Here is a 21827-nt window from a genome sequence, read left to right as displayed (position 1 = left end):
GAAATTTACTCAGCCACCTTTCACGTACGCTACTGGATCTTTTTGTCACATACCATTGTCACCAGAGGAATGCGCTTGCTGAGTGTCCTAAGTGCCTTTCAATTTATAGTCTCCTGTTTGGTGTGTCGCCTAGAGCTGGAGCCTGTGACGTCAATGAATCTAGCGCGTCGCGGGGCGGGGAATCATACGTCAAACCTCTCTATCCTGAACACATGAAGCCAATAGTCATCGTCCGCTTGATCGCTTCAGGTGCAATTCTTTGTTAACCCTTTGGCTACCCGTATTGGGCTTATTGTTGTCTTGTTATCTTTGACTCAGGGGGAAGTGAGCTAGAAGAAGATAAAAGGGAAAGGAAAGAGACAGGAGAGATGATTATTTTTTATCACAACCGGAAACTATTCTAGTGAACCGTGAACGATTGTCTGTGGAGGTAATTCAACTCACTTCCTTTTTAAACTGGAAAGGAGGTGGAGACAACGAGAGACAGATGGAAAGGAAGAGATGAATAAGAAATAAAAGAGGATAATAAGAGAGAAGAGAAGGGAAGAGATAAGAAGACACGAAAAATGGTAGAAATAAAAACTAGAAAAAGACGAAAAGACAGGAAAAAGAGACTAGATGAGAAGACGCGAAAACACAAAATGGGAAAAAGGATGATGAAGAAGAGGAAGAGGAGGAGGAGGAGGAGGAGGAGGAGGAGGAGGAGGAGGAGGAGGAGGAGGAGGAGGAGGAGGAGGAGGAGGAGGAGGAGGAGGAGAAGGAGGAGGAGGAGAAAGAGGAGGAGAATAACGATACCTAAAAAAACAAAGAATCACACCTTCTATATTATCAACATGCCTGCAGCTATACACATTTACGTAAAACATCGATAACTTTGTCCTTGCACTGTTTTACTGCGACGTGACATGATGTATTAATTAACGACAGTGAACAAAAATAAATAAATAAAAAAAGTTTCTTCACCTAAAGTCTTCTTAGTCCCTACTGACTCGTGTCCAATAACCTGATTAGAGAGACTCTGCCACTCGTTCATTATTCTAAGTATCAATTGCTTTCTATTCTTTCTGACTCCTCACCTAATCAAGCTTGAACCCGTTACCTATTGTCCTGCCCTATAAATGTGTCCAGTACACCACTTACTACCACTATCGATTGCCATTTAAACTTCAAGAGCATGAAAATGAATAATTACAATGACTGCTATTGATAGAAAAAATATGATGCGAACTTAAGCTTTTATGGTGTGAGTTTGTCGAAGAGAAAAATTAATAATCGCCATGCTATATCTAATCTTTGTTGGAAAGAAAATAGTAAATGACGACTAATATTGATTCTTCGACTAGTATCCAATTTTTCTTTTAATCACCTATCCACATTCCCAGCCATTATATTACACTTGTATTTCAACCCACTTTGACGCGTTTCCATATTCACTCTGCTTATGATTTTATACACCTTCAGAAACTTGTATGGGGGGATTAAAATGGTGAGGATTCTGTCCATTAATCTTCTGACCCCGATATACCCTCCCTGATATAAATAAAATCCTCTAATGACACCCAAACTCAATGTAGAAATGTGTCACAGTACTGATTGGATTAAATACTTTCACAATCTAAAAAAATAAAGAATTAATCCATTTCTCTCTCATTTCTGCGATGATGAGGACATTATTTACAGTTTAGGGTAAAACTGAATCGCTGCCACTTGCTATTCAGTGGCCATGCATTAGACGCCCCGTTCAGACTCTGTTCCTTTACCTATTAATGAAGGTCAATGTCCCTTTGAGCACGGGATGGTTAGAGAAAGAGAGAGAGAGAGAGAGAGAGAGAGAGAGAGAGAGAGAGAGAGAGAGAGAGAGAGAGAGAGAGAGAGAGAGAGAGAGAGAGAGAGAGAGAGAGAGAGAGAGAGAGAGAGAGAGAGAGAGAGAGAGAGAGAGAGAGAGAGAGAGAGAGAGAGAGAGAGAGAGAGAGAGAGAGAGAGAGAGAGAGAGAGAGAGAGGAGTCAATTAACAGGTGTCTTCTTTCTTACATAATCATTGTTCTTATTCTTTCTTTGTATGTGTGTTTGTAGAAGTTAACTACGATTTGAGACAGCAAAAAGGTTATAAAGAAAGATACAACGAAGGTTCTAGTCCCAGTTATTTAGTCGAAATCGTTACCCAAAAGATTCTAAGTGTTTTGAGTCTAGGCTGTCTTGGGTCTTACGTGGGTGAAGATAAGTTATGCATACAGACCTACAGTATTTCCGCTTTCTCCTCCCTGTCACTCATTACCCAAATTTACCCTGTAACTTTGAACTGACAAAGGACAACAAAGGCTAAAAAAGGCAACAGGATAACAAAATCAGTAGTAACAAAGGGCGAGCATGTATAGCAGATGTGAGTAGGTTAAGGTGGAGGAACACAACAATCCCTGCAGCTGCACACATTCCCTCCTTCCCCAGAGTTACTAATTAAGGCAGCTCGCCCCTCCCTGCCTTGTGTTACTCATTGCACATCAATTAGACTAACAGCTCCTAATGGCGTGCTTTGTTTGTACTTCACACACACACACACACACACACACACACACACACACACACACACACACACACACACACACACACACACACACACACACACACACACACACACACACACACACACACACACACACACACACACACACACACACACACACACATTTTTTACATTTTTTTTTTAGTTTTATAATTCATTCTATTAACGTCACTTGTTGCATTTCACGAGTTTAGAAGGAGGAGGAGGAGGAGGAGGAGGAGGAGGAGGAGGAGGAGGAGGAGGAGGAGAAAGGAGGAGGAGGAGGAGGAGGCATGTGAAAATATTGTGTGGGTGTGTAGCGGGTGCGTGATTTCAGGCAGTGAAAGTGTGTGTGTGTGTGTGTGTGTGTGTGTGTGTGTGTGTGTGTGTGTGTGTGTGTGTGTGTGTGTGTGTGTGTGTGTGTGTGTGTGTGTGTGTGTGTGTGTGTGAAGAATGGAAAAAAGGGACCGTCATGGTGAAGATACATTGTTTTGTGTCAAGGATTGCAAAAAAAAAAAAAAAAGAAAGAAAGAAAATAATAAAAAAGGAAGAAAAAGAAGAAGAGAATTATGGAAGAAGGTTAAGAAATATATAAAAAAAGGACATAAAGTACAAAATATATATAAACGAACACACCCACACACACTTACTCACTCGCACACACACACACACACACACACACACACACACACACACACACCCGCCCGGTAGCTCAGTGGTTAGAGCGCTGGCTTCACAAGCCAGAAGACCGGGGTTCGATTCCCCGGCCGGTGGAGATATTTGGGTGTGTCTCCTTTCACGTGTAGCCCCTGTTCACCTAGCAGTGAGTAGGTACGGGATGTAAATCGAGGAGTTGTGACCTTGTTGTCCCGGTGTGTGGTGTGTGCCTGGTCTCAGCCCTATCTGAAGATCGGAAATAATGAGCTCTGAGCTCGTTCCGTAGGGTAACGTCTGGCTGTCTCGTCAGAGACTGCAGCAGATCAAACAGTGAAACACACACACACACACACACACACACACACACACACACACCCACCCATACCCCCACCCACACACACACATACACACATGTACATACACACACCATTGTATTCAGACAGTTCGATAAAAGGATACCAGATAAAGAACTAAGCGAGAGAAAGAAGAGAGAGAGAGAGAGAGAGAAACAAAAACAAAACTCTTTCAGAAACACCAGCAACTTCGTCTTTTCTGTCAGCACGATATGACAACCAGCACCCCACACTAAGAATACCCATCCGAGTTCACTGAAGATACTGATTGGGGAAAAAAAAACTCCCTTTTTTCATTTCGCTCTTTGATCTGTAGCTTATAGATCACTGACAGTAACCCTCCTCCTCCTCCTCCTCCTCCTCCTCCTCCTCCTCCTCCTCCTCCTCCTCCTCCTCCTCCTCCTCCTCCTCCTCTTCCTCCTTTTTCACCCTCCACTCCTCCTCCTCCTCCTCCTCCTCCTCCTCCTCCTCCTCCTCCTCCTCCTCCTCCTCCTCCTCCTCCTCCTCCTCCTCCTCCTCCTCCTCCTCCTCCTCCTCCTCCTCCTTCTCCTCCTCCTCCTCCTCGTCCTTCTCCTTCTCCTCCTTTTTCTACTCCCACTCCTCCTCCTCTTCCTCCTTCTCCTTTTCTTTGTCCTCATCCTTCTCTTTTCTCTTTTTTTTCCTCCCAACTCCCCTTTCCTTTCATTTTCACATCAATGATATGCAAAGTACAAGTCAAGGATGGAAAGCCTTCACCCTTTCTCTTTTCTCTTCTCTCTACAGGAAGACTTCGACCTTCCCCCTTGCCGGAATGGCGCGGCTTGCGGCTACATACAGGTCAACGCCTTCGGGGTGAGCAGCAGACAGTTTTGCAGCTGCCGCGGATTCCAGGGCGGTGAGCGAGGGGGCGTTGCGGCGATGGGGGCCTGCGGCATGGTGTGGGACCCCGAGGACGGGCGCTCAGTCACCATGGGCTCCCAGCAGTTCAAGGTGGGAATTTATTTAGTGATATAGTTGAGGCCTGTGCTCCGTAACGCTTTAGTCTTCATCAAGGATATTTTCAAGGGCCATAAAGATCATTAGAGGAGTTCTCAGGAATTCTGTAAATAGAACCATGGAAAAATATCCTTAATAACTCATTCCATTTGAAGCAGAGCCTTTTGAAAGTAGTAAAGGTGAAGCACAAAAATGTTTCAGAGCACGGTCAGACATGAAGCAGCTTACTATTCTTTCTTTTGATGTGTTTAGAGTATTGCATCAACCTAAGTCCTTTGATTGGTGTGAAATTTAGTTATTGTTAGGTTACATACAGTACAGCAGGGCACTGAAGTCTGAGGGAAAACGCAAAACACAGAGGAAGTGAGTGTTGCAGGTTACTCGATTTTTGGTTACTAGCTACAAGTTTGTATACGAATCTATTATCTTTAATTCCAATTCACTATAAAACTTAAATACTTTCATGTGATTCTCCAGGTACTCATCTGGAAACATTTGCTTTATTCTATTAGCGTGCTTGCTTTGCTTAGTTATTTTGTCGCAAGCCGTACAAGAATATTATTTTGGATTCACAATGTAATTTTGGACTTGCTCTTGTACTTTTTCTTAAGACTGACATATTTAGTGGACTTTTGAAATTATGTTAACCGCTCCTTGTTACAATTTCTCTTACATAAAAAGTTTCATGTATCTGGTTGTAGTGCATAAGGTTGAAAATATTTTCGTGTTATCTTGTGCATATTTTCATATTTTCATAGTTGAATTAAATTTATGAAAGATGAGTTTTGACAAAGGGCTCTGAAAATGCAGAAAAAAACAACAACTAAGGTGTTAGTCCTAAAAGAGTAGACCCCAAGGATTATCTGACATTAGATAAATATTTTTACAATTGCCTCTTCAGTGCCAGAGCTCACAAGTGAAAGGGATGCAAGATTGAGAATACACGTTGACTCTGGCATTAGAGAGGCGAGCAGAACACGTTAAAGAAAGTAGTATCTACCGCGCATTAGTTAGTATACTTGTCTTGTCTCCGTGTGTGTATTTATCATGTTGTCTGCGGCAGATGCAAACTTTTCGCCCTCATCACCAAGTCTTGTCCTTCTTTTCAGTGACTTATCTAAACTTCTGTGGTAGAACTGTACTTCTTTCTCTTACTGTTTTAAAAATCTTCCCTTAGAATCTTTCCTTCTGTTCCTTTTAATGTCGAGGGTCTCTTTGCCACTTTAGTAGTAGTAGTAGTAGTAGTAGTAGTAGTAGTAGTAGTAGTAGTAGAAGTAGTGTGTGTGTGTGTGTGTGTGTGTGTGTGTGTGTGTGTGTGTGTGTGTGTGTGTGTGTGTGTGTGTGTGTGTGTGTGTGTGTGTGTGTGTGTGTGCTCATAACTACCATCTTAATCGTTGTTATAACCACTGCACCACCACCACCACATCCACCACTGCCGTCATCAAAGGAGTATAAAATGTAAGGTTTCTTCCATTCAAACCTCTTTCTCCTCCTCCATAACCTCCTCTTCCTTTTCTCCTATTGAATCTTGCAGGATGCCCCGCCTCCCAGCCCTCCCTATCCCGTGCTCATCCTTCCATCTCTCCTTTGCGCCTTTCCTTCCCGCTAATTCCCGGCGTGAATAGGAGAAAAACTAGTAGGGGTTCTCATTCATACATCAGAGTGACGATCAAGGAATCAGTGATGTCGTTTCACCCTCAAGACTAAAAAGATCGATGTCATTTTTCATTAGTGCGTTTAGTTGACGTAGGAGTGACACAAATTTGTAACAGTGTATATACGTATAGCAGTTCAATGTATTTTTCTTATGTATGAGCTTAAGCGTATGTGTGTGTATGGTTTTTTTAATGTAAGAGAAGAGGACTGGCCAAGGGCAACATAAATATAAAGTCAAGTCTTCTCTTTCCTATACATTCTGTCTTCTCCATATAACTTAGTATCCTATGAGCTATTCTGGATTTCGGCTTGTGTTTATTTGTACTTAGTGATCAGTGTATCAGTAATGCCAGGTATCCTAAACATATAAGTTCTGTGTATTACTAAGAAAATTGTCTGTTTTATATAGTCTCAAACGTATACTCTAATTACCGTGATATGGTTGCTGCTACAATAAGTCACCTTTATCTTATGCTCTGAGGACACACTTTTCTATATAATCTTCCTTGTCTCTGTCCAGTAGTATACTTAATCAAATTCCTCTACCTGTTCTGTGAGTTGGTCTAATGAATCACGCCTCCTTTGTGTTGCTCGTGGCAGTATTGTGGGTCGCCGCCTCCACTGCGTGTCTGTGGGAGGGAGGATGCCGCCTACACGGCTGGCTTACTCTTCCACAAGGCGACCTTCAGCCTGACGGAGGAGCGGCATGTCCTCCACTGCTACTGCCAGCCGCCGCTCTCCCACCTGCACTCCGACGTGGAGGAATACGTCATGGGCAGTAACCTGGTCGTGGATACCATCTTTACCTGCTCCAGCGTAAGTCTTTGCCACATAGCCTTACCTTCCTTGACTTTATAGTTACTTTTACTATAAGCTTCTTACTTTATCATCTCTCAGTTTCCTTTCCTTATTTGACCCCTATTCAGTTGCCTTACACGGTCATCTACCCATTTCCTTCTTTATCTCACCCCTATTCAGTTTCCTTATTCTGCCGTCTCCCCATTTCCTTTCTTCATCTTACCCCTATTCAGTTTCTTTACTCCGTCATCTACCCATTTCCTTTCTTCATTTCACGTCTATTCAATTCCTTCCTCTGCCGTCTTCTCCTTCCTTGCTTCTCCATCTCCTTCTCACTTCCTATCAAACTTCCAAACCATGTGACGGAAACACATTCCTAATTTCACAGTAATGAATTTACTGTTTCCTCGTCTTCTTCCAGCTGTGACTCAAACCACGCACGTCTTGGAATTTCACATCTACCCTCCTACAATCTTCCTATGTATTCTCCTTCTTTTGTCTCCCTTTTTTCTTGCTCGTTTCTCTTTACTAATTTCTCTCAAGCTGCTGCGTCACTTGGCTATCAAATTATCACTACCATATCTCCTTGTTTCCATACTTCTCACATATTCCGCTTGCTCTTTTCTCTGAACCTTCCTCGTATTACTCTAGCTGTTATATCATTATCAGGCATGCTCTCTCTCTCTCTCTCTCTCTCTCTCTCTCTCTCTCTCTCTCTCTCTCTCTCTCATGTAACTGCCCTCTCTCCCTGCAGATGCCGCCGTGCATGGAAGGTTCGGCGTGCAAGGAGGTGTCAGTCGGGGAAGGGACCGCTCTAGTGAACTCCAAGTGCCGCTGTCCCCGCCAGTCGTCCTGTCCCACCCTCACCTCCTCCGCCATCCCGCACTCCAACTCCTACCCCAAGGGCGCCGCCTACTCCGTGCACTGCCTGCCCCTTTACTAGAGGCGCTCTCAACACACAGACGGAGGCCAAGGAAAGCACTCACCACTACCTCCCTCACGTGTCCACGACTGACTCTCTCTCTTTCACTGTCTTCTCCTGACGTGACCTGCCTGATGGAGTGAGACGAACCTAAACCTAACTCTCTCTCTCTCTCTCTCTCTCTCTCTCTCTCTTTCTGGGGATCTACACCAGCGCCCTCTCCGAGCTCCCTCAAGGCAAGAGTCCCCTTCAGTGAGCCACCACAGCGCCACCATCACTACCACCACCACCACCACCGCCACCTTCGTCCTCTCAAGACACGGGAACTAAGAAGGGCAGCTCTTCACCTTCTGCTACTTCTGCGGGAGTGTTTTATTCTAGTGTTAGATTCGGATGTATTGTCTCTCTCTCTCTCTCTCTCTCTCTCTCTCAGTGGTGGGTTGCCAAATGCAGTAATACTAATCACTGGTCACACACACACACACACACACACACACACACACACACACACACACACACACACACTTCTTAGACAACAATTATTGGGTATTATAATTTTCCTCTCTCTCTCTCTCTCTCTCTCTCTCTCTCTCTCTCTCTCTCTCTCTCTCTCTCTCTCTCTCTCTCCATCCTCACGTCACACTCACACATAACCATATATGGAACGTGGAGCATTTCAGTGTACGAGACTTCTTCCCCGCTACCGTACGATCACCTAGCGGGAAGACTGATGTATGATAATGTACTTTTTTTCATCATTACTGTGTCAGGTTGCTTTACTTCTCTCTCTCCTCTCCCTCTCGCTCTCTCTCTCTCTCTCTCTCTCTCTCTCTCTCTCTCTCTAAGGTGAGTTGTTTGGGTCAGCTGGTTACCGGTAATATTCAATCGGTAACTATTACATCACATATTACCTTTTATTTTCTATCCCGGCATCGTGTAATGAAAAGGAACCTCTCTCGACGCGATGGCGCATGACTGTCTGTAATAAAAAGTTCAGCGCACATCTCTTTTATATCCACCACTTAACCTGCATCGTCGTTTGTCTGTGGTGCGCTCTCTCTCTCTCTCTGTTTCTCTGTCTCTGTCTATGTCTCTCTCTCTCTCTCTCTCTCTCTCTCTCTCTCTCTCTCTCTCTCTCTCTCTCTCTCTCTCTCTCTCTCTCTCTCTCGAAGAAGAAGAAGAAGAAGAAGAAGAAGAATTTAAAGCCTTCACTAATAACTTATTCTTTGTCTATGGTGCTCTCTCTCTCTCTCTCTCTTGAAGAATTTAAAGCGTCCACTCATATTGTTATTCTTTTTTATTCTTTTTCAGTCTTTCCTTCTTTACTTAGATACGTTTTATCACGAATGTATGTGATGTATTTCGTCATCCTGCTTTCCTCTACCCTCAAACCTTCCTTCTTTCATCTATATATTGTTTTTTTTCCTTCGTTTTCTCCCTTACGCTTCCACATCACTACTCTAAGGACATAAGGAAACAGAGAAAGCTGCAACAAGCCGTCAGATTCACTAGTGGTAGTGTCTGTGTGAAGCAAAACTACTTACTTATACCTATTATGATTCGGCTTCTCACGTTAGACTCTTCCTTTTCCTTCTCAACGCTTGTTTTTTTTTTATTTTAACAGGGAAAGTACAAGCAGTTTTACCGAGACAAAATTTTACTACATGCACTAAAACAGATAATTTTTTTTCAATGTGACAATCTAAATTCTCACAATGGTCATTCTATTAAGGTGAAAAGTCATGGAAAGCATAGTATAAAAGCGCTGTACCAAGGGAAAAGTAAAAATGAAATAAAAGAGTGCAAGGAAAGAGGAGGTAAAAACACCTTAGGGAGGAATAAAAGTCACGGTTACATAAACACATTTCACCTGTCTATATGAAACACATCAATATGCCTGTGGGGGGAGTACTGCTATCTGCAAGCCTGTTATCTGCTAGTCTGTGCCTGAGTCGAAACAATAAAACCTCTCTTCAAAGCTTCCTAATCTTCCTCTCAAGTCTTCTCCATTTGCTAAGATGATATGAATGCCTCTATTTTCATTTCATTTTATCTCTTTTGTCTAGTCTCCCTCTGTTACAGTTTAGTGAAGCAACTCAGGCCACCAAACAGACACCTCTTACGTATCAAACTGACTTTCATGTACGAGTAACTCCCTCTCTCACTAAACACACTCGTCTTGTTTTCTCTTTTCTCTTTCCTCTCCCTTTGTTGGCACAAGGCTGGAAATTATTTGATCTTCTCCTGTCCCTCGAGGTTCTGTGAGAGAATAAACCTTCTTCACTTCGCTGTCACACACACACACACACACACACACACACACACACATAACAGGATTCAGAACTAAGGTAAATTTAACGTGAGCATAAAGACACGTGTGCTTCGATAAACAGGGCAAGGATACACCGCACAAAAATATATGATAAATTAGTAGAATAAATGTGATTCAGAGAGTTTTTCTTTCTTTTTCAGGACGTAAAAAAAGGAAAAATAAGTAGAATGAGAAATGAATAGAAACGGAATAGGCGAGCATGAAGAAAATAAAAGAAAGGATGAAAGTAAAGGTTGTGACGGGAGAGAGAGAGAGAGAGAGAGAGAGAGAGAGAGAGAGAGAGAGAGAGAGAGAGAGAGAGAGAGAGAGAGAGAGAGAGAGAGAGAGAGAGAGAGAGAGAGAGAGAGAGAGAGAGAACAATAATACACAGAAAAGAACAAAAGATTAAAAAATAGTTTACAAATAAAAAAAAAAACACGAAAACACAAATGATGGAAAAAAAAGACAAAAAATAAAACTAACTCGAAAAGTAAAAGAAAAAAGAAAACTCAGAAGAGAACAAATGATAAAAAAAAAACATAGAAATAAAACAAATAGGAATACACACAAATGATATTAAAAAAGTATAGACGAAAAAAAAAATAATAAACCATGTAAAGAGATTAGACAAAAAGATGAATACAGCTCAAAGATGGATAAGGTGTCACGTATTAGCTGAGGAGGGAGGAAAGGACGGCTGGGTATACATGATAGTCCATGTAAGTGTGGCGGATTTCTGGGTGTGTAGCAGAGACACTAATAAATAATGAGTGAGTTAACTGCCTTTCATTTGTGTTCCTGAGGTGATGGCGAAAGTGTCTGCCTGTGTATCTGCCTTTCTGTCTGTCTCTCTCTATTTCTGTTGGTTTTGCTCACTTGTTGATGTATGTTCTCCCTTCTGTCTCGTGTCTCTCTCTCTCTCTCTCTCTCTCTCTCTCTCTCTCTCTCTCTCTCTCTCTCTCTCTCTCTCTCTCTCTCTCTCTCTTATAAATCTATCACCTACTTTCCATAAGACAAGACCGAACAGTGCAACAGAAAACAACACAGAGACTTGTAAGAACTAAGACTGTGCTCCTCAGTAATAAAAAAATAAAAAAAACTGAAACTTCTCACCAGCACAGACAGCACAAGACACTAAATTTATCCCTTCTTAGGCTAACTCTCTCGGGCCTGCAAGAGGACTGGCAACTAAGTGAGCCTTTTTTTCGTTTTATATTTCCTTTGGCCTACTTTCCCTCTCTTAACACAAAATAAAGATATATGTCTAGAAAATTCTGTTTTTTCTTTATTTTCTCTTACTTTTTTTGAGGTTGTGAAAGTGTAGGAGAGTGTGGGAAAGGTGAGAGTGGCCTGGGAAAGACTGGGAGAGGTGTAGTGTGTGTGTAAGTGTTTTTTTTTGCGCAGATCTGAATGGGAAGGGACAAGCCAGTGCTAAAATAATGCACCTCAATGTAACTGTGTCAAGAGGGAAGACAAGCAGAGGTTACCAGGTTGACGAGTGCATGCATAAGACCAGAAGGGGTATTCATGGACACACACACACACACACACACACACACACACACACACACACACACACACACACACACACACACACACACACACACCTGAATAGGGATATTGGACTAAATGATTAAATAGTATTGTTGGTGGTGGTTGTGTTAATAGTAGTAGTAGTAGTAGTAGTAGTAGTAGTAGTAGTAGTAGTAGTAGTAGTAGTAGTAGTAGTAGTAGTAGTAGTAGTAGTAGTAGTAGTAAGAGCAGCATCACCAATATATTCCTGCTCTTCCTTTTCCTCGTAGACATTATCATTATGCACTGAACCATCACGTCACATAACAAGATAAAAAGGTAAGGGATATTTCTCCATTATAATTTTCCTAACCTTTCTTTCCTTCATTTATATTCGCAGCGCACATTTTACATCGCTCGCTTTGAATACACTATACTGACACTCATATCTGCACTGATATTTAGCTGTAACCTTTATTTACCTGTGTGTGTGTGTGTGTGTGTGTGTGTGTGTGTGTGGAACTACTTGACATGTATTGTATGGAATGGGAAAAAATAAAACTTCCAGCGCATATTGTCATTATATCACATGCAGGCACAACAAAAAGTAAAAGATTCCTTCTCAGAAATCACACAAAAGAAGCACAAACAAGATAAAAAATAGAAAGAGTTATTGTACAGGGTAAGAATACTGACTCCCACAAAATAAAAAGTCCACTAAAATCAGTAAAACAAGAAAATCACTAGACAATAAACACTAAAATGCCTCTCTCACCCCCAAAATAAATGGAAAAAATAAAAAAAATCAATATCAGAACATCAAACACTCTATACATAACGAAGAAAACAGAGAAATCTAATAATGTTACTTTAAGACGAGAATAATGAAACAAGAACTGGCGAATAACAGTAAGTAATTTTACTAAACACTCTAAACACTGACACAAGAAGAGAAATAGAAAATAAATAATGTTACCGTAGGATTTGAATACTGACTCCAAGAAACAGGAACGGGCAAATAATCGTAACAATGTTTAACCTTCTGACTATTACGATCAGTCTGGAAGCGGACATAAGTCGTGATAATCTCGCATTAAATGGAGAAAAAATGAAATAATGAAAAAAAAAAAAACAGAAGAGAAATTGAAATTATTGTAAAGGATTAGGTTTTACCATTTCTTGTAAAAATTCTGAGTTCTGTAGTATTGGATTTTACAAGGACAGCAAAAGAAATTAATAGACATTGAAATTAGATAAAAAGATAAAGTTATCCCACAACTCTAACAGCAAACATCTATACAAAACATACAACGGGGATTGGCATTCTAAGTGGCCCTTTTTTAACTCTCTGTTGCCTTTAGCCAGCTTTCTCCACCTACATTACAAAAACATCTCAGCAGTAACAGACAGCCAGTGTGTGAGACTATGAAATAACAGATGGCGTGAAACTTAACGGCTTTGACTCTGAAATTTTGATGTGTCACCGTAACCAGAAGCTGAAGAACAAGTGGAACAGACAACCCGTGTATTACATTTTGAAATGACAGCAGGCGTGAAAATTAATGGCTTTGATTCCGAAACATTGATGTTTAAGCCCAACCAGAACCTGAAGAACAGTTAGCGTAATTGTAAATCCCTGGTGTGGCTTTCTGTGGTCAACATACTTACAATACTAGGGAGGCGGTGGCGTAGTGGATAAGGTGGTGAGTGTGGCATCGGGCAGACGTACACGCGTAGGTTCGAATCCCACCACATACCGCTTTGAAGCTATGCCATTTGTCGAGTGGTTTAAAGTTACCTACAAGTCACCATGATACCCAGGTTCTAGGTGGTTATACCAAAGATACGCTTCGGTGGTTATATGAGCCCTAATATAGGTACCACTACAAATAAAATGGGCGGAAGCTGAACGGCGCTTCCCACATATACTTTTCAAGAATGACTACAGGCGCTATTGGCCATAACATTAAAAAAAACACACACACAGGTTAGTTTTTTTGAAGGGGTCAGCTGCTGCCTTGGGGAATCCTATCACAGGCGTCATGTTAAGTGAAGGCAAGTATGTCGTCTTGGTTCCAATAGACTGACTGACTAGTTAGCCTCATCACCAACATATCAGTATCGTCCTTATCATCATCTTTACCATCATCACCATTACTCTGTGACGCATAAGGCAAAGGAAGGTTAGAGAGGGAAAAAAGTGAAAGAGTCAAGAGCCACACCACCATCATTACTGTCACTGCCATTGATGTGAAGAGCAAAAGGATGAAGATCTTAGGGGAAGAAATAAAAAAGAATGGTAGAGGGATCAGGTCAAGAGCCAGACACACGTCAGCAGAGGGTTGGCATCAATGACGCCCTAGGGAGAAAAGTTACAGGTCGAAGCCAATTATAATTTCACAGGTGACAGAATCCTCGTCCATTGTAAAGTTGTCTTCGAGCAGTAGACAAAACGAGGGGAAAAATACGACGGTTTTGAAAATATATTAATACATAACTGTGTGGAAAACGTGTGATAATGAGATAGATTGATAGATAGATAGATAGATAGATAGGCAGAGAGATAGGTAGATAGATAAATAGATAGACAGATAAATAGATAGATAGATAGATAGACAGATAAATAGATAAATACATAAATAGATAGATAGATAGATAGATAGATAGACAGATAGATAGATAGATAGATAGATAAATAGATAGATAAATAGATAGATAGATAGATAGAGAGAGACATTTGAATATTACACTTTTCACCAATAACTTGTAAATAAAATATACCAACATAAGCTAAATTAGAAACACTAACTTAAAACACATTGACACACAGACAGGGGAGAGGGGAAATTACAAGAGTAACAGAGAAATGCGTCAAATGCTGGAAATGCAAGAAAAGAAATACAAAGAGAGAGTTTACAGATGCACTGAAGAAAGACATGCGGGTGATGAGTGTTCAAGAAGACAGAGGTAGTGAATAAATAGAGACAGTGAGCCCGGAGATGATGTAGAAGAGGAAGGAGAGAGACACGTACTGTACATTAAGCTTCATCTTTATATACGAATCATTGGTGAATATTGAGAAGTATACATATAAGAATAGATAGAGACAATGATCAACTGTGGCGATTTCGGACAGGACTAACCCAAACAAGAACGAAAAGAGAGAAAAAACAAAATACGTAGTGTAAATCAATCTCCATTTGCATGTCCGTATCTTCGTTGAGTAAGTAACAATAAAATTATGATACATTTTATACTTGGTGAAAAATAACTGCAGAAAGAAAACAGGTAATGAGTGAATATACACGTAATTGTTCCTGGCTTGTGTGTGTGTGTGTGTGTGTGTGTGTGTGTGTGTATGTGTGTTTCACTGTTTGATCTGCTGCAGTCTCTGACGAGACAGCCAGACGTTACCCTACGGAACGAGCTCAGAGCTCATTATTTCCGATCTTCGGATAGGCCTGAGACCAAGCACACACCACACACCGGGACAACAAGGTCACAACTCCTCGATTTACATCCCGTACCTACTCACTGCTAGGTGAACAGGGGTACACGTGAAAGGAGACACACCCAAATATCTCCACCCGGCCAGGGAATCGAACCCTGGTCATCTGGCTTGTGAAGCCAACGCTCTAACCACTGAACTACCGGGTGTGTGTGTGTGTGTGTGTGTGTGTGTGCGTGCGTGTGTTTACTAAGTAAGCCAAAAGAAACAAACATATTTTGGTTTTAATTTACGGTCATTTTAAAACATAGAAAACAAGATGAGGAAAGAGAAAAAAGAGAGAAAAAAAAAAAACTGGAGACATCTGTACTTCTGTAGTCACTGTTATGTAACTATTGACTATTGAGGATTCTCTCTCTCTCTCTCTCTCTCTCTCTCTCTCTCTCTCTCTCTCTCTCTCTCTCTCTCTCTCTCTCTCTCTCTCTCTCCGAATGCCATAAATCCATCCATTCACACCGTAATCCCTAGTGCGGCGGGTCATCTGTTGGCGTGTTGAGCAGCGATCTCACTGCCAGCCAACCATATCTCCACCAGCGGGATCAGCGCCTATTGGTCTGCTTTACCGCATTACCAGTGTACAGACGTGCCAGGTCCGTTGAATCTAGTCTCTCTCTCATATTCACACTAATGAGATTCAGTGTATTTGTCTAAGGGGAGTTTATGAAGTTTGGTTGTCTGAATGTATTAAATCTAAATAATGTGGAGATGAATTGGGTTTGTAAGTTCTGTGTGGTCGGTTAAGAAAAAAATAGTAAAGTCTGTCTGTATCAAACGTTGTGAGGAAATTATAAGTATTTGAATAAATATCCTGGATTCAATGTATTTAGTCTTAGAAACTCAAGAAAATTTGATTTTATCAAAATATATAACTTGAAAATTCTATGTAATTCAAAAGGTATCGTAGTGTGACGTGATGCATTGTTTTGTCTTCTTTTACATATGTGAAGGAGAGTGGCCAGGACCACACACTTTCTGCCTTTACCTCACCCCTAGTGAAGAAGAGAAGCACTTTACCTCTCCCGAAAGTTAACCAGAGGAAAGCTAAAATGGAGACGACTTCGAAACTGAAAAAAATAATGAAAATAGATCACAACAGAAAAAGGCCCAAATCACGTTTGCCAGCAGTTCCACAAGAGTGTTGATGCTTCTCTCTTAAGTCACAAGGAAGTGAGGAGAGACCCAGGCTGCTCCAGAGTGTACCATATAAATATAACTCAAAGGTTTAGTTTCAAGAGCTTCTGTTTGGAACACTGAATGCTATTCCAATTGACACTTTAATCTTTACCTCGCATTTCCAATTACTACAGCAAGTGATCCATTCATCACAGCAAGCCTGGCCATCGAGTGCACTGGAACAGACTCGCCGCGCAATACCTTCCACACCACTGCTCTGCCGCCTCACTGTGGAATGCTATTAACGGTATCCAGCGCCACATACTTTTACAACGCGACATGAATTTTGAAAGTGTGCAAATAATGATGGACGGCACCAAAACGTACAAACAGTGACAGATTGAATTGTTGCATCAATGTAAAACCCAATATGCAAGAAGCTTATTTTTTAAAAATATGCAAGGATATACCACTGACAAGAAAGCTAAGTGGAGATTCAATGGAAGAGGTGGTTTATTGAGGGCAAACAAAACCAGCCAAATAATGATGAACTTCACCAAATATTAGAGCATTTACAAATTCAATTTAATCATCATTATAAAACTCCGTATATATGAAACTTACTTTTTTACAGGTCTGTGCAACTTTGGTATACTCAAGGTGTTTGTGTGAGTGAGAGTGTTCTTCAAGGTGGCGGGCATCAAACTAGCTTGGATTGTAACGATGATGGAAGTATTTTGAATAACTGACCATTTCTGAGCATGAGCGGTCCATCCTTTGGGGAAAATCAAACGTAAGAATTACTACAAATACTGCACCACCGCCACCACCACCACCATCACCACCAGCAACACCAATTACTACTGCTACTATTACTACAACTCTAGATTTACACACTCCCGCGTAGGTTTGAATCCTACTCCCTGCGCCATGTTGTGGGCCGTTCACTGCGCCCTGTTCTGGGCCATGCAGATGGGGTCTCACAGAGCCCTATATAAAATCCGCGTGTGTGTAGAGTTGTCAGTATCACAGGGCTTGAAGTAAAGTCCATGAGACAGTCAACACGTGTATTGTTCTTTAACCGGCTACAGGTGACAAAACAATCCTGGCTAACACGCGTGTGTGTGTCCTCTCCTCGGTCTGGGTGCAAACCTTCTGAGGATTGTGTGTAGGTGTGGCTGCCAGATGTATGAGAGTGTAGAATATGTGTATTAGTATAGTGTTAAGTGCCTGGTAGCTCAACAGGTATATGGTATCTGTGTCGGTGAATATTACAGCCGATGCCGGTGACAACTGAAGGATATCTTGTCAAATTAAACTGCTACATGAGAGGAAGAAAATGAAAGAAAAAAAACTCAGTGATATAAGATGTCTGAAAAAAAACAAAGGTTACGATAAAAGTTAAACAATAAGACGACATAGAAAACAAGGAAAAGGTAATGATGTTTTAGGAACAGAAAGGAGAATATAATGAATTAGAAAGAATAGCAAGTAAAAAACAAGAAACGAAAACGTGAAGTAACAGAAACACTAAGAAAAACAAACAGCATCAGACCTTTTGCCGCTCACGAAGCTGTCAACCATACATTACATAGTCTAATCTGAAGAGATGCTGAAGACTAAGAACGAGTGAAGAATTAAAGGTAAAAAAATATATATTGAAGCCAAAAGAGAGGAGGAAGTAGATGAGGAAAAAAGTACGGCGAAATTAAAAAGACTGAGGAAATGTGAAGGAGGAGGAGGAGGAGGAGGAGGAATACAAAGGAATACAAAGGAAAGAACAGACAGCAACAGATCTACTAGGCCTAACGAAACTGTCAGTGTGTCTATTCTACCACTACAGATTCTTTGTGTTAGAGGCTGAGGGACACCAGGGTTCAAGGAAAAGAAAACGAGAGAGCATATAAAGGAGGAGGAGGAGGAGGATTACATAGGATTAGAAAAGAGTATAAAGAATAATAGACTTAAGGTCCTTTCTAGGCTGTTTTATTTAACTACTTCTACACTATAGGATGAAGTAGAAGTGTTGTTATTATACCCAGGAAAGACTGGAACACTATTTGAAACCCAGGATGCATTAGGAGTGTTAATACTACACCCAGGATGGACTAGAAGGCGCTGGGGTAGTATAGCACTATTTTCTCACACAAACTGTACAGTCGAGATATCAGGAAGACAGTTTTGATGTAGAGGAGGAGGGGGAGGAGAAGCAGGAGGAGGAAGAGGAGGAGGAGGAGGAGGAGGAGGATTACACAGGATTACAAAGGAGTATATTGGAGGAGGATTACACAGGATTACAAAGGAGTATTAAAAATAATAGACTTGAAGGTCCTGCCTAGGCTGTTTGATTTAACTACTTCTGCACTGACAACAATAATATGAGGGAAAGGATAATACAGGATAGGGAGGAGGCGGAGGTGGAGGAGAAGGAGGACAAGGAAGAGGAGAGGAAAAAGAGGAGGTGGAGGAGGAAAAAGGAGGAGGAGGAGGAGGAGGAGGAGGAGGAGGAGGTGGAGGAGAAGGAGGACAAGGAAGAGGAAAGGAAGAAAAAAGAGGTGGAGGAGGAGAAAGGAAGAGGAGGTGGAGAAGGAGAAGAAGGAAGAAGAGGAGAGGAAGAAAGAGGTGGAGGAGGAGAAAGGAGGAGGAAGAGAAAGGGATCATATGCATCAATTCCTTCACTCCTACTCTCTCTCTCTCTCTCTCTCTCTCTCTCTCTCTCTCTCTCTCTCTCTCTGTCTACTCTTCCTACATGGCTAAATTCCTCGTCCCTCTCCCTGTTCCTCCCTCCCTTCCTCTTTCACTCCTTTGCCCCAAAAAGCCCATCAGTTTACTACACCGCCACGTCCTCCCACTGACTGACCACTGACCAGCGCATTGCCACATCCTTTCTCAATTGGTTTTCCCATTCAGCTCTTCAAACACTACCAGAATTGCATTTCCCTCTATATACACACAAACACACAAATACAAACACACACACTCACACACACACACACACACACACACACACACACACACACACACACACACACACACACACACACACACACACACACACACACACACACACACACACACACACACGGTTCCTTCTCTCTCTCTCTCTCTCTCTCTCTCTCTCTCTCTCTCTCTCTCTCTCTCTCTCTCTCTCTTGGTGGTGGACACAGTAGCACAGTGACCATGGCGGCAGCAGTGATGGTAATGGTAGTTTTCATTGCCTCTTGGTGATCACAGCAGTAATAGTAGGCATGGTAATGGTAGTAGTAGTAGTAGTAGTAGTAGTAGTAGTAGTAGTAGTAGTAGTAGTAGTAGTAGTGGTGGTGGTGGTGGTGGTGGTGGTGGTGGTGGTGGTGGTGGTGGTACCGTGTTGTCGCTGGCTATTATTGAGGGTCACATTACGGTCTCAGTGGGTGTTCAGTCCATCGCTCCCTGCTCTATAGGGCCATATTCTGAAACACTTCCGCGCCTCGCAACACCTTCACTCTAGTTGAATTGACACAGGTTCTAAGGGTGTTTTTGTAATTCTAGTGACACGTTAACAAGTTTTCTGCATTATCAACAGGACAAATACTCTTCAGAACTCTGCTAATCGTCTCTGTGGTGTTTGAAAATGGTCGCGGTGAGAGAGAAGGAAGCGTTTCTGAAAATGACGTTATAAACGGTGGTGGTCTGACGCTTTACTTACCACATTGCCTCTGCCTGGCCCACCTTGCCCTGTCCAGCCCCGCCCCGCCAGTGTTTGCTGCCCCTGTGACCGGAGTTTGTCCAGTCCCTGACACCCACGAGACCCGAGACATGAGCAATGAATGAGTAAACACGTTAGAAAGTTATCTACGAATTTGATGTTTTCAGTTTTACTTTTAGTGGTTGTGGATATGACATACGCGGGTTTCGTAGTGACTCATCAAGCCAAACTAGAACGTTTTTCATGTTCATTAGTGTTTGGAAAAGGAAAAAAATAAAGTAGATATTATTTTACCTATTTTTTGCTATTTTCTTAAACGGCAATATCAAAAGGCTTTTGTTTTCTAACCTAACCGATTTCCTTCATGCAATAAAATGTAATGTGGTCATTATCGTTCACTAGCAAGCTGTAAACAAGTAAGGTCCGTTAAGCCACTCTCGTCCTGAGGGTGTACATGTGTAACTTCGATCAGGATAAGTCTTGTTTTCAGATACATGAGATGGACTGTGGTCGATCCTTCAGACAAACGTAAATATTTCATCAGTCAGCAGACGAACAAGTTGAAGATGAGATCGAAATATATTTTTACACTTTTATTTCTATTGCGACGTTAACCTTAAGGCACCATTACGGTATTACATGAATGATTGGTTAAGGGAAACACCACACATATATGGAAAGGTTCTATCAAAGCCCTCCATTCTTCAGGAGAGAAATAAAGCTTTTCTACTGATTGAAGAAAAAAGATTAGAAAGCTTTCCCCCGAGTGTGGTAAGGCATTACTATAATCACAACAAACATAACAAAACCCAAACTAATCAAACACACACGTACTAATAAAAATCATTCACTATAAGCCTGTGACGTCACCATGCGCGTGAACTATGCAATCTAGAGGCCACCGTTTACTACCTAATTACTCTTTATCCGCTACTACAGTCACAACAAACATAATAAAAACCCACCATTAATCAAACACACATACACACATGTACGTACTAATAAAACCATTCACAAAAAAGCCTGTGACGTCATGCACGTGAGCTATGCAATCTAGAGGCTACCGTTTACTGCCTCATTACTGCTCCTCCCCTCTGTGCACGCTAGGGAACGGGAAGCTTTGAGTCCTACAATATTGCCTGCTATATGGGTGACGCACGAAGAGGTAAGAGTGACGGTGTAGTGTAGCAGAAGGCCAAGGTTCAGTTTTTGATGAAGCAGCCTTCCTACTCATGTTTCGCTAAAGCCATATGTCAACTTCAGCAATATTGATAAGAAAAATATAGTATGTAGGCTGGAAGTTGTCTTGTCATTTAAGCCACACGTCTCTCAGCTCCACTCCATGTCCTCCTTTCCATCCTCATTTCCTTCTTGTTTCTATATTTCTCGTATCCCTTCCCTATCTTCTCCATTTAAGCTACCCCCTCCCCCCCCTCTCTCTCTCTCTCTCTCTCTCTCTCTCTCTCTCTCTCTCTCTCTCTCTCTCTCTCTCTCTCTCTCTCTCTCTCTCTCTCTCTCTCTCTCTCTCTCTCTCTCCTCAAGAATAATCAGCGTGAACCATTAATATCATAACCATTGTTTCTATTAATTCATAAAAAACGTATAAGTAAACTGACCAATTGTGTGATATGTTGTAGTTACCATATGACAGGAAGATGAAGAGCCAGAACAGGGTCTAAAGGCGCCTCGTTGGTCTGTGTGTGTGTGTGTGTGTGTGTGTGTGTGTGTGTGTGTGTGTGTGTGTGTGTGTGTGTGTGTGTGTGTGTGTGTAGGAGGTTTACTTTCATTGACTCGGTGA

General features: G+C 41.7%; 1 protein-coding gene across 1 annotated transcript in view; it reads left to right on the top strand.

The window, feature by feature from the left end:
• Window positions 1-8901, top strand: part of LOC123519002 (U-scoloptoxin(11)-Sm6a-like) — a 25422-nt gene extending 16521 nt beyond the window's left edge. The window contains exons 2-4 of the mRNA XM_045280112.1: window positions 4312-4518; window positions 6781-6996; window positions 7733-8901. Coding sequence (XP_045136047.1) covers window positions 4312-4518; window positions 6781-6996; window positions 7733-7921 — 612 coding nt within the window. The 3' untranslated portion in view covers window positions 7922-8901. The remainder of the gene's footprint in view (window positions 1-4311; window positions 4519-6780; window positions 6997-7732) is intronic.
• Window positions 8902-21827: the final 12926 nt, after the last annotated feature.

This window comes from Portunus trituberculatus, chromosome 44 (genome assembly GCF_017591435.1).
Source record: "Portunus trituberculatus isolate SZX2019 chromosome 44, ASM1759143v1, whole genome shotgun sequence".
Taxonomy (NCBI): Eukaryota; Metazoa; Arthropoda; class Malacostraca; order Decapoda; family Portunidae; genus Portunus; species Portunus trituberculatus.
This window is presented reverse-complemented; position numbering and strand designations above follow the sequence as displayed.